The sequence below is a fragment of the Phodopus roborovskii genome, unplaced genomic scaffold (genome assembly GCF_943737965.1).
Source record: "Phodopus roborovskii unplaced genomic scaffold, PHOROB, whole genome shotgun sequence".
In the NCBI taxonomy this organism is placed as follows: Eukaryota; Metazoa; Chordata; class Mammalia; order Rodentia; family Cricetidae; genus Phodopus; species Phodopus roborovskii.
In genome coordinates, this window is record NW_026125295.1 from 33,012,131 (window position 1) to 33,026,432 (window position 14,302).

At 39.4% G+C, this 14,302-nt stretch overlaps 1 protein-coding gene across 1 annotated transcript in view; it reads left to right on the top strand.

The window, feature by feature from the left end:
- Window positions 1-530: 530 nt before the first annotated feature.
- The window catches only part of Me1 (malic enzyme 1), a 99,238-nt gene continuing 85,466 nt past the window's right edge, over window positions 531-14,302 (top strand). The window contains exon 1 of the mRNA XM_051207725.1: window positions 531-702. Within this exon, the coding sequence (XP_051063682.1) occupies window positions 625-702 (78 nt within the window). The 5' untranslated portion in view covers window positions 531-624. The remainder of the gene's footprint in view (window positions 703-14,302) is intronic.

A 14,302-nucleotide genomic window follows, 5' to 3' on the forward strand; every position in this document is an offset into this window, starting at 1 on the left:
ATAGGATTTAAATACTGGCAAACTTTTTATTCTGACCCTCTTTCATCAAAGAAGAAACCATAGTCTTGCAAAATTAACATCTTGGTTTCCAGAACACTAAGGAAAATTGTCCTTAAACTCATTAGGAGTGTCCACTGGACCCGTGCACTCTTAACACCTTTCCTCTTATTACATTCTGATAAAATTCCCATTACACACTACTCAGAAACAGGCGTGGAGTCGCTCTCTCGCCCAGTGCCATCGAGGCCTGGGCTTTCTGGGTCAAAGCTCATCCCCCTCCTGCATCAGGCCCCAGGGTATGGCTGGCATCCAGGACGGTGGGGTTAGGGGACCAGGGTGGAGAACGCGGAGGAGGTCAGGCGGCCCGGCCCGCCCCTCACCCGTCGGGGCCCAGCTGGCCCGCTCGCCCGGCGCCCCGCCCCCGCCTGCTCGCACGGCGGCTCAGCCGATGCCGCCGTGACTCAGCGCTTCTCGCGGGCCGCCCGGCCGCGGCGGCGGCTAGGCGCGGGCTCCTCCCGCCTCGCCACCCCCTCTCGCCACCCACGCCCGCCCCCGGCCGCGGGGCCTTCCCTCGCGCGGCCGCCGCCCGCCGCACTCCGCGCCCGCTCCGCCACCGTGCCGGCCATGGAGCCCCGAGCCCCCCGCCGCCGCCACACCCACCAGCGCGGCTACCTGCTGACGCGGGACCCGCATCTCAACAAGGTGAGCCCGCGCCCCCGCAGCCCCGCGCCCCGAGGGCCGCCCTGGACCCCGCCGCCCGCCCCTGGGCCCCGGGGACCCGCGTCCCACCGAGGGCACGTCCCGGGAGGCCACGGCGAGCCGGCGTCCGCGCCCCGCAGCATCCACCGGGGACCGGGCAGAGATGTAACTTGTGCCCGGGACTTCTTTGTCTGCCCTTCTGCCGACAGCCAGGAGCCCAGCCGGGGAGGGAAGTGTGGACCAGTGTGGGAACTGAGCGGTTTCCTTCTGTGAGGGTGGCAGGCGGGCGGCCAGGTCAGCCTCGAAGTGCCATCCCCGCACAGGTGACTGGGCTGGCAGTGACTGGAGGCTGCTGTGGAGACAAGTGACCCTGCTGGGTCTGCCTGAACAGAGATGGGTTCTGAGTGCCTGGGGTCCCATCGACCATGTGGGGATCCAGGACCTCTTGGTTCCTGGGGTGATATGGTTAAGAGGCTCAGGGTGCATGGTGGGTGGGTTCTCTTGAACCCTGCATACATGCCTTGTTAGGGAAACTTACATGAGATTGTGGTAAAGCCATTTATTTGTTTTTCTTTCTAAATTCTAGCTTTTGGGAAGTTATTTATTTATTTTTTTTCTTTAACCTGTCCTCTTTTTCTTTTTTTGGAAAAGAAATTCAATGTATGCCGTAATCAGAATTCTTTTTTTCACAAGCTTCTCCCACCCCATCCCCAAGATTTCTCCTAAATGAAAACACCTTTAAAAACAATCATGTTGCCTTTTTTTTTTTTTTTTTTTTTGTAAATAACTAGGTCTTATTTTACAGCGTGGTTTGTCTTTAAATTGGTGTGTGTGTGTGTGTGTTTCTGACATTTCCCATTTATTCAGTACAAGGAACAGAAGTGTCAGCATTGGAGGACTATTTTGTCATTTGAGTTATCACTTTAGCGAACCCCCTTTTTCATTAAGTGGATTTCATCATTCTCCTCATTGACCTAAACGGGTGTGATTATTTCATACATTATAGCTAGAGTTTCCAATTTTTCTGTACAGACTTACAAATCTTTGATTATTTACTGTTTATAGTTATGTAGTATAAATTGAAGTTTTCCTATTTATTTTTCCCTCAAAATTAATTTTAGTTGCCAGTTTGACTAGTTTTCTTCCTTTATTACTCTGTAGATCGAGGTCTGTTTTCACTAGAACAAAGGTAAACTTTGGCATGACTAAACCATTTGAGCCTTTCACGTGTTACCTGCCTGCCTAATTTATGATGAAATTATGGGTTGCCTTGACAAGATCACATGAGTAGTATAACCTGTTTGATTTTCTTCAGTCAGGGTTGAAATGTTTGCTAAGAGTGGGTCGACAGGCCAGACCATCCCTTCGAACAGGTGTTTCAAATCTCTTGTCCCAAACAGCTGATACCAACTTTTAAGATAACTGTCACAAAGATCTTGCACTGAAGGTAGAAAAGCGTAGCATTAATGTGTTTGCACGTTTTCTCTGTATTATATCCAATGCAGAGAAAATATTGGATTAAAATCTGGGTCACCCTGGGGCAATCAGTAAAATGAACTCATTCAGCCTCAGGATCAGTGTGGTGCCTCGTGGAAACTCTCACTACTGAAAGCAAATAACTGGCAGTTTCTTCATCTGCCATGCACTCAAGACTCCTCTGTCTTCATTAGTAGGACAGGGCTTTTAATTTAATCAGCTTTTTATCTTGAGATGACCTGAAACCAAAGGGATGCTAATCTTAACTCTCTAAATGTCTACTGATAGCCTAGCCTAGCCTGACACCTGGTTGTAGAAAGAGTGGTTTAACCACGCTAAAGAAGAAGTTTATGACTCTACATTTGGGTGACTAAGACACACTTCCTTGGTACTATTTCCTTACGTATAGGTGTGGATGAAACCCTCTCTTGGGACTGGGGAAATGGGTCAGTGGTTAAGAGTGCTTACTGCTCTTGCAGAGGACCTGAGTTCAGCTCCCAGAACCCGTATCAGGTGGCTCACAATTAGAGCCGTGTGTGTGTGTGTGTGTGTGTGTGTGTGTGTGTGTGTGTGTGTGTGTAAAACATTCTCCACCAGTTCACATTTTATTCACTTTCTCCTTCTGTTGTTTAGGTATTTATAGTGTTATTTCCTGTTACATTGAAGTAAAATTACTATTTTACCATGTAGGCCAACTCCTAAACTTAGCCTTCAGCTTGAAATAAATTTGATGATTTTCTTCTTTCCGTTTATGTTGTGTAATTCCTAGAATTAAAACGATATTGATTTATTCAGTAATCATTTCCCTAGGAAAGCTTTCCCTAATTATCTTATCCCCACTGTCATTATTTAATACTTACACTTATGCAATCATATTATTTTGGCCCATAGTATTTATTACTTTGTCAGTTTTTATTTATTTATTTAGCTAAGGTCTGATTGTGTAGCTTTGGCTGGCCTGGATGGAATTCACTGTGTAGACCAAGTTGGCCTTGAACTCATAGAGATCTGCCTTCCTTTGCCTCCCAATGCTCAAATTAAAGGTATGTGCCACCACCTCGACAACTGTAGGCAGCTTCCAAAGTGTTAGTTCTGGCATTACCCTAAGACAATATACTCGCAAAGGTAACCATCATACTAATTCATTAATATCTAATTAATGCACAGTTACACTAAAGTCTTAAGTTCATTTGAATCTGTTATTGTATAATGGAAAATAGTCAGAAATGTTAGAATTTGGCTTAAACTTTACAATCTGTGAGATTTTTAACCACTTTGTGGATAATCTTAAAGAGGTAAAAATAGGCAAAAATCAAAGTGTAGACATGAAGTGAAAAAAACAAGAGACATAGGATTCTCAGATTCCAGATTCTAAGCCTTATTACTTGCCAGTAATCAGATATGTATCACATTAGACTGATTCCAACATAGCTGTGTGGGAAGTACATCTGCCTCATATGTAGGGAATTTAATATCTTTGTGAACATCTCACACACACACACAATTTTTTTTTTTTGAGACATAATCTCACTTGGTGTATCCCAGGCTAGCCTTGAACTCAAAGCAATCCTCCTGCCTCAGCCTCTAGAGTGCTGCAGTTGCAGGTGTGAAACCCCATACTGAACTATTTTAAGATGTTTATCTGAGCTTACCATATGTATATGTATACATATATATACATATATACACACTCAAACACAAACTTACTGTTTTCAGGATAGCGTCTGATTTGGATGACTTGTGTTTCTATGTTTTCAGAAATTTTATGTGGCCAATAATCATGTTTTATAAACTGCTATATAAAAAATTAAAATTGTATGAATAATTAAAATATTAATTATTATTACTCACTTTCTTTATTCAGTGGTGAGAAAATACTAATTGATAACTTTTTTTTTTTCAAAACAGGGTTTCCTCTGTCCTGGAACTAGTTCTGTAGACCATTAGGCTGGCTTCAGACTCACAGAGAGCCATCTGCCTCTACCTCCCCAGTGTTGGGATTAAAGGCTTGCTCCCCTGATGCCCAGTTTAATACCTTTTTCATTTGCAATTGTTCCTAAGAGTCTCCAAATGCTAACTAACCCTCAGGCATTTTGATCCAGTTGTAGCTAGTGACAGTTTCTTATAAAAACATAATTCGTTCTGCATTATTCACTTTGAAATCTAAAAGGTAAATTTCTGAGAAGTACAACAGAGCTGCTTGCTTCCCAGCTTATCAAGGCCTACTTTGGTGCGTTAGGAGGAAAAGAGGAAGAACAGAATCTTATGATTAGGAGCAGAAAGAAAGCCCCGTAGTTTAAGACAAATGATACTTGTTTTGAATAATAGGGAGAATATAAGAAAATCACTGTTTTTCCTGAGGCTGCAGAGGTGGACTTGTAATATCTAAGTCACCAGCAGCTCTCCTGTTTCCTTACGCCTGGAGCCTCTGAATTTCAAGGCAGAAGACAGTTTATCATTAGTCCTTACTAGTCTAAGCTAGTACCTGCAGTATAACAATAAAAATATTAAAAAAACAAAACATGGGACTAGAAGTTTTAGAGGTTTATATAAAAAGGTCACTGACTTTTTTTTTTTTGTAGTTAAGAACACCAGCAGGAATGCTTGTGTGTTCATGTTCTTGATTCCATCATGAGTATCCCCAGGAACCTGAAGGTTGAAGGGGTCCTAATACTTGAGTGCAGTGTTAAGAATAGACTCCTTCAAGAAAAGTTACAGTATTTTTAAATTATTCAGTCTTCAAAGGCATTTCCCAACTTGATTGTGACATAGTACATCTATATTACAAAATGACACACACATGTTAGAAGTCTTTATATGCTATGGATTATGTTACTCTGAAATGCTTTGTTTAAATCATAACTCCCGGTACCTCAGAATGTAATAATTTTAGAGGAAAGGGTTAAATAGGTAATTGAATTAAAGGGGGATCTTTAGAGTAGACCCTGATGCCACAACTATAAGAACTGATTAAGGACATATGGTAAATGTATTAATAGAGTTGTGATCAAACATATTGGTCACATCAATGGGTATAAATAAATTGCATTAATAAAACTTGTTTGTGATCATTTGATAAAATTCAAGCAAACTACACTGTGTATAGAAGAATTATCCAGATATAGCTCAGTTGGTAGAGTGCATTCCTAGAGTGATTGAAGTACTGGGTTTGATTTCCTGCATGGCATAAACTGGGCGTGGTGGTTCAGGCCTGCAGACCCGGTATCCAGGAGGTAAAGGCAGGAGGATTGGAAGTATAAGGTTATCCTTGGCTGTGTATTGAGTTTGAGGGCAGCCTGGGCTACACTATGCCCTGTTTCAAAGAAGTATCTAGAACAAAATGTTATGGAAGAGGCAAGTAAAGACATGGAAAAACAAGAATTACAGGTGAAGATCCTGTTTGAAAAATTACATGGAAATGGAAACAGGAGGATTTTGAACTTGAGATCATCTAAACTGCATGGTGAGTTGTGTGTCAACCTGGATTAGACAGTGAGGCCCCACCTCAAATAGTCTCCAAAAAATCAAAGACCAAAAAAATCAACTAGCAACCCCACCCCAAATAAAAAGGACAAACAAAATATAAATGAGAGAAGGGTTTCTTTATAATGATGAGTTGATTCTGAATAAAGTTATAAGTAATTACAAATATAAACCAAGTAATGTACAACCACTTTCATGTTAAAGACACCTTCCTAAATTCTGTGTTCTTATCACAAAGTATGTGGGGTGACACCTGTGTGTTAATTAATTTAAGTTATCCATTCTACAATGTATACATTTCCCCAAATATATATAATAAATACATGAAATTTTTATTTTCAAAACTAAATTATGTCTTTTAAATTTAAGTCACTATATGACATATAGGAGACATTTGTTACCTTTTATCTTAAAACAGGAAACTTTAAACTTCACAGTGCAGGAAATACCAAATTCCATTCTCAAAATTCTCAGGCAAATTTACATTTTTCCAAATCATTAGAAAAATTCAGTTTATTGATCAGGAAAATGGAAAACAATTGTTCCTTCTTTGAGAACTAACATGTAACATGAGGGTATTACTGGCTTTAAGGGATCCACAAACGTCAGTTACAACCTGTAGCTAGAAATGCTGTCATATGGAGTGACAGTTCTTAAACCCTGACAAAATTATACAAGTGGAAAGCAGGGGTGGTCTAAGCAGTCATTGCCAATTTCTAACAGTATCTTTTAATTTGTGTGTTTAGACCATTTATACCGAATGTAATTGTTACATTTGTATCTATGGCTACCATTTTATTAGATTTTTTACTCTGTGATTTCTCTTTTTCCATTGTTTTAATATTTATAATAGTATTTAGTCCTATATCTCTTTTCATAGTCATTTTCTTTTATCAGTTTTGGAAATAATGAAATAATCCTGTTTTTATAGTCTATGTAGCATTAAGATTTTACTAGTCACTATTACCATCATTACATTTCTCTGTTACTAGTGTATTTGTATGTATTGCATTGGTTCACATCTTTATATTTGATGCAGAAGATAAAATTTTACATCCTTTTAAATTTCCATACATATTTTGAAGAGTTTAGGAAGGAGAGGAGACTCTGATACCGTTCCCAGATATTTACAGCTTCTGTTCTTTACTTTGATTGCTGATGTTCCAAATATTACTCAGGAGAAGTTTCTCTTCCATCTCAAGAATTTTTTTTTTTTTTTTTTTTTTTTTTAAAGAATAGGTCTGCAGGCAGCCAGCTGTCGTGGTTTCCCTTTCTTTGGGAATGTCCTTATTTTACTTTGATTTCTGCAGCATGTTTTCATTGGGTATGGAATTGTTACCAGTTCTCTTCCCCAGTATTTACAAGCATTGTCCCCTTCTTTCTGCTCTCCCTTGTTTGTGATGAGAAAGCTTAGTTATGGGTAATTATGTGTGTGTATATCACTTGTCTATGTATGTCTTAATGGTGGTACTTGTTTTTCATTTTCAAACTCTTGAGTATAAATATTTTTGCAATTAGAATTCTTTGTCAATGTTCCTAGCTTTGTTAAACTTCATGATTCTGTAATTTTACATATTTTATAACATTTTCATACATTTTAAGATATTTTAAAGTCTTTTTTCCTTGCTCTTTTTGGTATTCTTATCTGTTTGTACATGCACACACGTGTATGTGTTGATGGCAGACACCTATGTGGATGTCTTCTTCATTGCTCTTCATTTTATTCTTTGAGATAGGATTGGTCTCTGAGCCTGGAGATCACTGATTGGCTGGTCAGACTGACCAGTTAACTTCAGGGATGTCTGTCCCTGAGTTAAAATAGCCAGACACCATATGTGACTTTTACTTGAGGGCTGGGGATATGAAATGAAGTTATGCTTGCATGTCAAGCAATGTTATCAACTGAGCCTACTCCAGCATTCTCTCCTTTTAAGACTGAAGTAAATGCTAAAGGCAGAACAAAGGCCTGCTAGTGTTTCACTTCATAACTTTATCAGGTTGGTTCATTTGTAACCATCTGTCATGAACATCCCTGACTCCCCCCACTCTGTTTTATTTTTGGCCTTGAGCCCATCCAGTGAGTATTCCCAGTTACTGTGTTCATCAGTTCTAAAACTTGTTTTGTTTTCTTTTTCTGTTTTTGGTTTTGGTTTTTGGAGACAGAGTTTCTCTGTATTGCTTTGAATGCTGTCCTGGAACTAGTTCTGTACACCAGGCTGGCCTTGAACTCACAGAAATCCACCAGCCTTTGCCTCCCGAGTGCTGTGATTAAAGGCATGCTCCACCAACACCTGGCCTAAAACTTGTTTTTAAACATTTGTGATGTTGGTTGTAAATTTGACACATCTAGAGAGGCTCAGGTGGGCAATTGGCCTCCATCAGGCTGGGGCATGTGCGTGGGACATTGAAAGAGGCCCTGTCCCTGGGCAGGAGGGTCTGAAATCTATAAGGTAACTAGCTAAGTCAGAGGAAGCAAGCAGGTAAGCAGTGATCTGGCTTGGATTCTTCTTCAGTTCCTGTTCCAAGTTCTTAAGTCCCCGCCTTGGCTACTAGATGGAAGACAAGATAAAACTGTCCTTTCCAAGCTGCTGCTTATAGCCATGGTACTTTATCACAGCAGCAAAATGTAACTAAGACAGTACCATAAGCATGAATTCAACATAACTTGTTGGAAAATATTATCTGAGTGTAATAGTTAACTTTATGTGCCACAGGGGTGCCCATACACTTGGTCGGTCAGTGTTCTTAGTGCTGTAGAGGTGTTTCTAGATGAGATTAACCTTTGAATTGAGTAAAACAGAATCTCCTTTCTGGTGTGGATGAGCCTCATTTAATGAATTTAAGGCCTGAACAGAATAAAAGCACCAAGTAGGGAAGTTCTCCTTCTGTCTGGCTTTGAGCTGGGATGTCAGGTGTGTGTGTGTGTGTGTGTGTGTGTGTGTGTGTGTGTGTGTGTGTGTGTGTGTTATTTCTGATTAATTCTGACCAATGCAGAAAGCTTCACAAACTCAAGTGTATGTTAGAGGCTCATGTACTTTAAAATCTGAAGTGTATTTTTCTGTATCAGTTTTTAACATGTTTTATGCCAAAGGCCCCTTTATAATTTGCTGAAGTGCATATATCTTAAAACCAACATTTGAAACAAACAGTGCATGTGATACTACAGACAAAACCAATGGTATTGGAAATATTTAAAAATATGTGGTTTCTTAAAGACACATAATACTGAGACAGTGTACTTAAGATGCTGACGGATGTGAACAGTTTAAAGTAAGTCTGTATTTGCTTATTTTTAGATAGGTCACTGTTTTGAGGGATAGGCAAGGCAAGATTTTTATCTTGTGTGTGTGGGGATGTGCACACATGTCCTCGTGTGCATGTGTTTATGCATGTATATAGAGGCCAGAGAACAACTTAAGGTGTAATTCTTCAGAAGCTATCTACCTCTTGTTGAGACAGAGCCTTTTAGTGATCTGAAACTTGCTGGTTAGGCTAGACTTTACCTTTAAAAATTTGTGCAGATTTTCTTCTTCTTCTTTTTTTTTTTTTTTTTTTCTTTTGAGACCCAGTCTGTGTATCTCAGACTGGCTTTGAACACTTTTTCTTTTTATTTATTTTTTAAGACAGAGTATCACTGTGTCCCTTCTTAGACTAGGTAGAACTCACTATGTAGACCAGGCTGTCCTTGAAGTCACAGACACTCCACCACACTTGGGTCTGCCCTTGAACTCTACTCCTGCTTCAGCCCCTCCGTGGAGAGCTTGAATTATAGGTACATGTCACCATACCTGGACTCTAAATCCTTAATCAGTATCCCCCCATTTTGGAAAATGAGGAAGCAGGGGAGATGTTTAGTCAAGTGCCCAATGTACAAGTATGAAGGTGTTAAGTTTGATCCCTAGCAGCCGTGTAAAAGTGTTGAGCATAGTGGAGCATATCTCTAACCCCAACACTGGTTGGAAGTGGAGACAGGAGGATCTCTAGAGCTTGTGGGCCAGGCAGCCTAGCTGATTTGATGAGTTCCAGGTTCACTGGGAGATCCTGTCTCATAAGTTAGAGAGCAATTGAGCCAGCTAATTAGTGTGGACCTCTGTTCTTTGTGCACATGCCTATGCACACACAGGCACATATCAACATAGAAACACAAGAACTAAGGTTGCATACCACTAGGAAAATATAAAAAAATACCGCATTCTAGTTAGAATTAGAAAAAGTTTATTTAAATAATAATCTGGAGGACTCTAAAAGATGCAAGGGAAGGATTACTTCTTTTTGTGTAGATGTAAGACATGTATAAACTATATTGATAAATTCAAAATATGACAATAAAAATTCAAGCTCAGTTTAACCTCTTTAAAAATGTATGCTTGTATTGAGACTAGGTCTTGTTACATAGCTTCAGCAAGCATTGACTTTACAATCACCCTGTCTTCAGCTTTCCTCATGCTGGAATCACAGGCAGGTACCTAGCTTCAGTTTCATTTATTTGGTTTAGAATAATAACTAGTAAAAATATAAATTACCAAAGAAAAAGTAACAAAAAATATATAAATTACCCTCTTTATGTGGCAATAAAAATTTTCCAAAACTCTGAGATATTTTAAACATGAAGAAATATTTTTTCAAGGTTGATTTGTCAAATTTTTTGCCATACTATTAAAACTATGTAAATCAGTTTAAACAATAGATTATGAAAAAAGGAATCAAAGACATCTCATTTAGACAAAAATGATATTTTAAAAATTGGAACGTGAACTACATCAGTAATGTGCTTTTAGTTCTTTTTGCTACATTTAACAATATATAAACAAACTTTTATTCATTTTCAAGTGGGAGATTATCTGCTGAGCGGACTAGAGCCAGATAGAATTGGGTATAGTGAACATTCTTTTGCTAACTAGTTCTATTGTTTGGTCAGTGTTGGTGCTATTTAACCAGCACCACTGAAAGCAGTCTGTCACCTCAAAATACCCACTTGTCACTCCCTTTGGAGTGAGCCCTCCTCTCTGCATGTAGCCCCTGCTTTTCTACAATATCATATAAATAGAGTCTGGTTTCTTTCACTTGATGTAATGCATCTGAGACTAATTTGCATTCTATGTGCCAACAGTTGTCTACTTTGTAGCAGTGAGTGTGTAAGAGTACTCGAGTGAACAAGATCCCTTTACCTGTCTTCATGAACACTGCAGGGTATAGAGGCACCTTCCTGTCTTCTCTGTTGAACACTTGGAATACTTTTAGGTTATTTGTTTCTTTTCTTTCTTTCTTCTTTCTTTCTTCCCTTTCTTCCTTTTTGTGGTTGTTACCTTTCACTTGCTTTTGTGACTTGAAATATTTCTAGTTACAGAAAATGGTTGAGTTAATTCACAGTTTGTGTATTACCTGTAAATTGTCAAGAGGTATTCTAGACACTAGATAAGCAAACATAACTATTTATGCCCTCTCATTCAGTTGTCTTAAACACATTGAGTCCTCTTGTCAGTTACCATCCTATGTAGGTTATCTGTCTCAAGATTTTTTGTGAGTTACAATTTTTGCAATTCAGCTTGGCTTAGTTTTAGTTATAATTCTGAAACAAGTGAATCCAACCCACAGAAGTTCTATGGGAACATTAAAAACTGTCATTGAAGAAGATAAAATGCAATTGCTTTCTGATAAGTTTCTTCTGATAAGTTTCTGGTGAATCAACAAATCCCTTCCACGGTGGTTGTTTGCATGTAGACTTCTGATGCTAGCAATTTACTTCTGGTTTCTGCATAAAAGGCTTGTTTTCTCAGGAAGCTATTTGGAATCCAGAAGAAGAGTTATTTTGTTTGCTGCTCTTTGCAGTGAAACAGAATGTCCTTCTGCTGTCCAGTGGTGGAGTGCAAAAGTCTTGAAGGCATAAGGAAAAGAAAAAGGAGAGAAACTCAGATTGGACATAGAGTGTGAGGGCCCTCTGAGAGGGTGAGCATTGCAGGTGGCCTGGAAACCTGATCAGTGTATGGACATTAACCTTCTCATCTCCATGACAAATTCGACTGAAGTCAGAAGCAAGTGAGACCCTGTCTGTGCCCTCAAGGCCAGTGTTTGTTGTGCAGGCCATTTGGGGTAACATGAATGTATAACTGCTTTGAAACACTTCACTGCCAGGTTCTGGACATGGCTGACTTGTTTATCAGTTTCTGTAAAATTGTCCAAAAACGATGCTCTAGTAATATGGTTAAATAAAATCATGTATTATCCTAAAGTTTCAGGGATTCTAAGAGTTTAGTTTCCTTAGTCACTTATTCCCCCCTCCCCCCCCCCACTCCCTAAAGGGCCTTGAAATGATATGAACTCAATAACTGGACTTTTTCCCCTTTTTAACTCGACCTCAGATTTCTAAGACCTAATCTTTTTAAAACAGATGAGTGTGTCTGTGAATATTTGGTGAATGGTATAGGAGTCTGCAATTAGAAAACATCAAAGACTATGGGGAGATTTCCAGATGGTATGCTCATTTACATGGTGTATGGTATCCTGTTCCATCAGACCAGATGGGGGAAACATAAGTAAAAGGCCCGGCAAACTGCCTGAGGAAAGACAGCTACGTGCCACTGTTACTTGAGGGAAGGGGTGTATGTTAGTACCTCTGACCACAAGCTGTGTTCGCAGAATACAGTATTTTGGTTGGTATTTTTGCAGGCACATTGTCACAGGGTGCAAAATTCAGCGCTTCACTGTTTCTCTTTGTATTATTTGAGATGATTTTTGCCTAACATCTTTTTCTTTTCTCCTCCTTTCCTTCCTTTTTCTATTTTGAAAAAAAATCCCAGTTTCTCTTGTTTCATATATATGTAATATATAGATATATATTTTATACATATATAAAATATATATGCTCACACATATGAAATATATAATTCACACATATATGAATATATACTTCATATATATTCACATATACATATATAATACATATATATGTGAAAATATGCAATTGAAAAATCTGTTGAATTGTCTTCCTCTTACAGATGATTCTTGCACAAATGTCCCTTTCTGAATGCTTTAAGTTTAAAAGTAATTTTATCAGACTGAATATTCTCATTAGTTTTCCAAACAGAATTTCAAAGTTCTCAAAAACATTAGTGTTACCTGGGCAGTGGTGGCCCACTCCTTTAATTCCAGTACTTGGGAGGCAGAGGCAGGTGGATCTCTGTGAGTTCGAGGCCAGCCTGGTCTATAGAGCTGGTTCCAAGACAGGCCCAAAGCTATAGAGAAGCCTGTCTCGAAAAAGCAAAGCAAACCAAAACAAAATGTTAGTGTTTCTAAAATTAAATATATAAAATGTCCTGTTTTTATTATTGAGTTTTTATTATGGCAGGATTCAAGAGTCATTGTTTCTAATTGTATGAACATTCAGTCATTATTCCTTATTGTACAAACAGAGGGAATGGCTACAGAACCATTTGTGTATTCAGTCTATGTGTTCCTGTCCATCTGGACTGTCAAGAAACAGTAGCATCACAAGGTACAAACCTTAGTTAGTCTCTTTTTGGCTGCAGTGGTAAAATACCGTGGACTGGGTGTTTAAAATACAAGGTATGTATTCTTGCATTTCTGAAGGCTTAGAATCCCTAAGTCAACACAGTATAGTCAGTATCTGGTGGGGGATCTAGTTTCTGCTACACAGATAGCCATCTTGTGTCCTCACATGGCAGAAGGGCACACAGGTTCTCTGAGGTTTCTTTTATCCTAGTCTAATCCTGTTCATAAGGTCAGACAGCCAACCATCCATCATGCCATGTCAGCACTTAATAAAGGGCCCAAAGAAACAGCAGTTCAGTACTGGAATAGAAGCCTCTGAGGTTCAGTATCTGCACAGGACTCTTCTGGAGAGGATTCCTCATCCCAGTCTGCCAGATCATTTTCCTTAACCACTGCTGGGCCTCTGCTCTGGCCTCCCGTAGTATACGCCAGTAAATCTTTTAGGTACATTTTGTATCAACTCCTTATTTCTATTTTATTTGCTGTTCTATAGCCTTTTACAATTACTGTTGTTTATAGTACATATGTTTATGTAAACAGATAATTTGACATGGGAATAGTAACAGTTGATGAGTCTGCAAACACTTTAGAGAGGATCAAGCACTTGGGGTCAGTCTAGAAAGGAGAAGCGGGTAAAAAGGACTTTTTGTTTGTTTGTTTTGTTTTGTTTTGTTTTTTCTTTTCCCATTACAAGGTTTCTCTTTGTAATAGTCCTACCTGTCCTGAAACTTGCTTTGTAGACCAGGCCTGCCTTGGACTCAAGATCCACCTGCTTCTGGCTTATGAGTGCTAGGATTAAAGGTGTGTGCCACTGCCCGGCCAGAAGGACTTTTTCTAAAAGTTAGAATATAATTACATAAAATTTCCCCTCTTATCCCTCTCTCATTCCCTCTCAAAATCTTGACCTCTTTTTAAATTGTGTGCCTTGTCTCTTCTGCACTACACACACACACACACACACACACACACCCTGCTCAGTCCATATCTATATGATTTCAGGGCTGACCATTTAGTGTAGGATAACCAGTTGGGCTCATCCCTTAGGAACCTGTAGTTCTTTGTTTATGGGTGGAGCCATGTGAGATTTTCCTCCCCTTCTATATTAGCACGTTTATGGGTGCTATACTTCTTCATG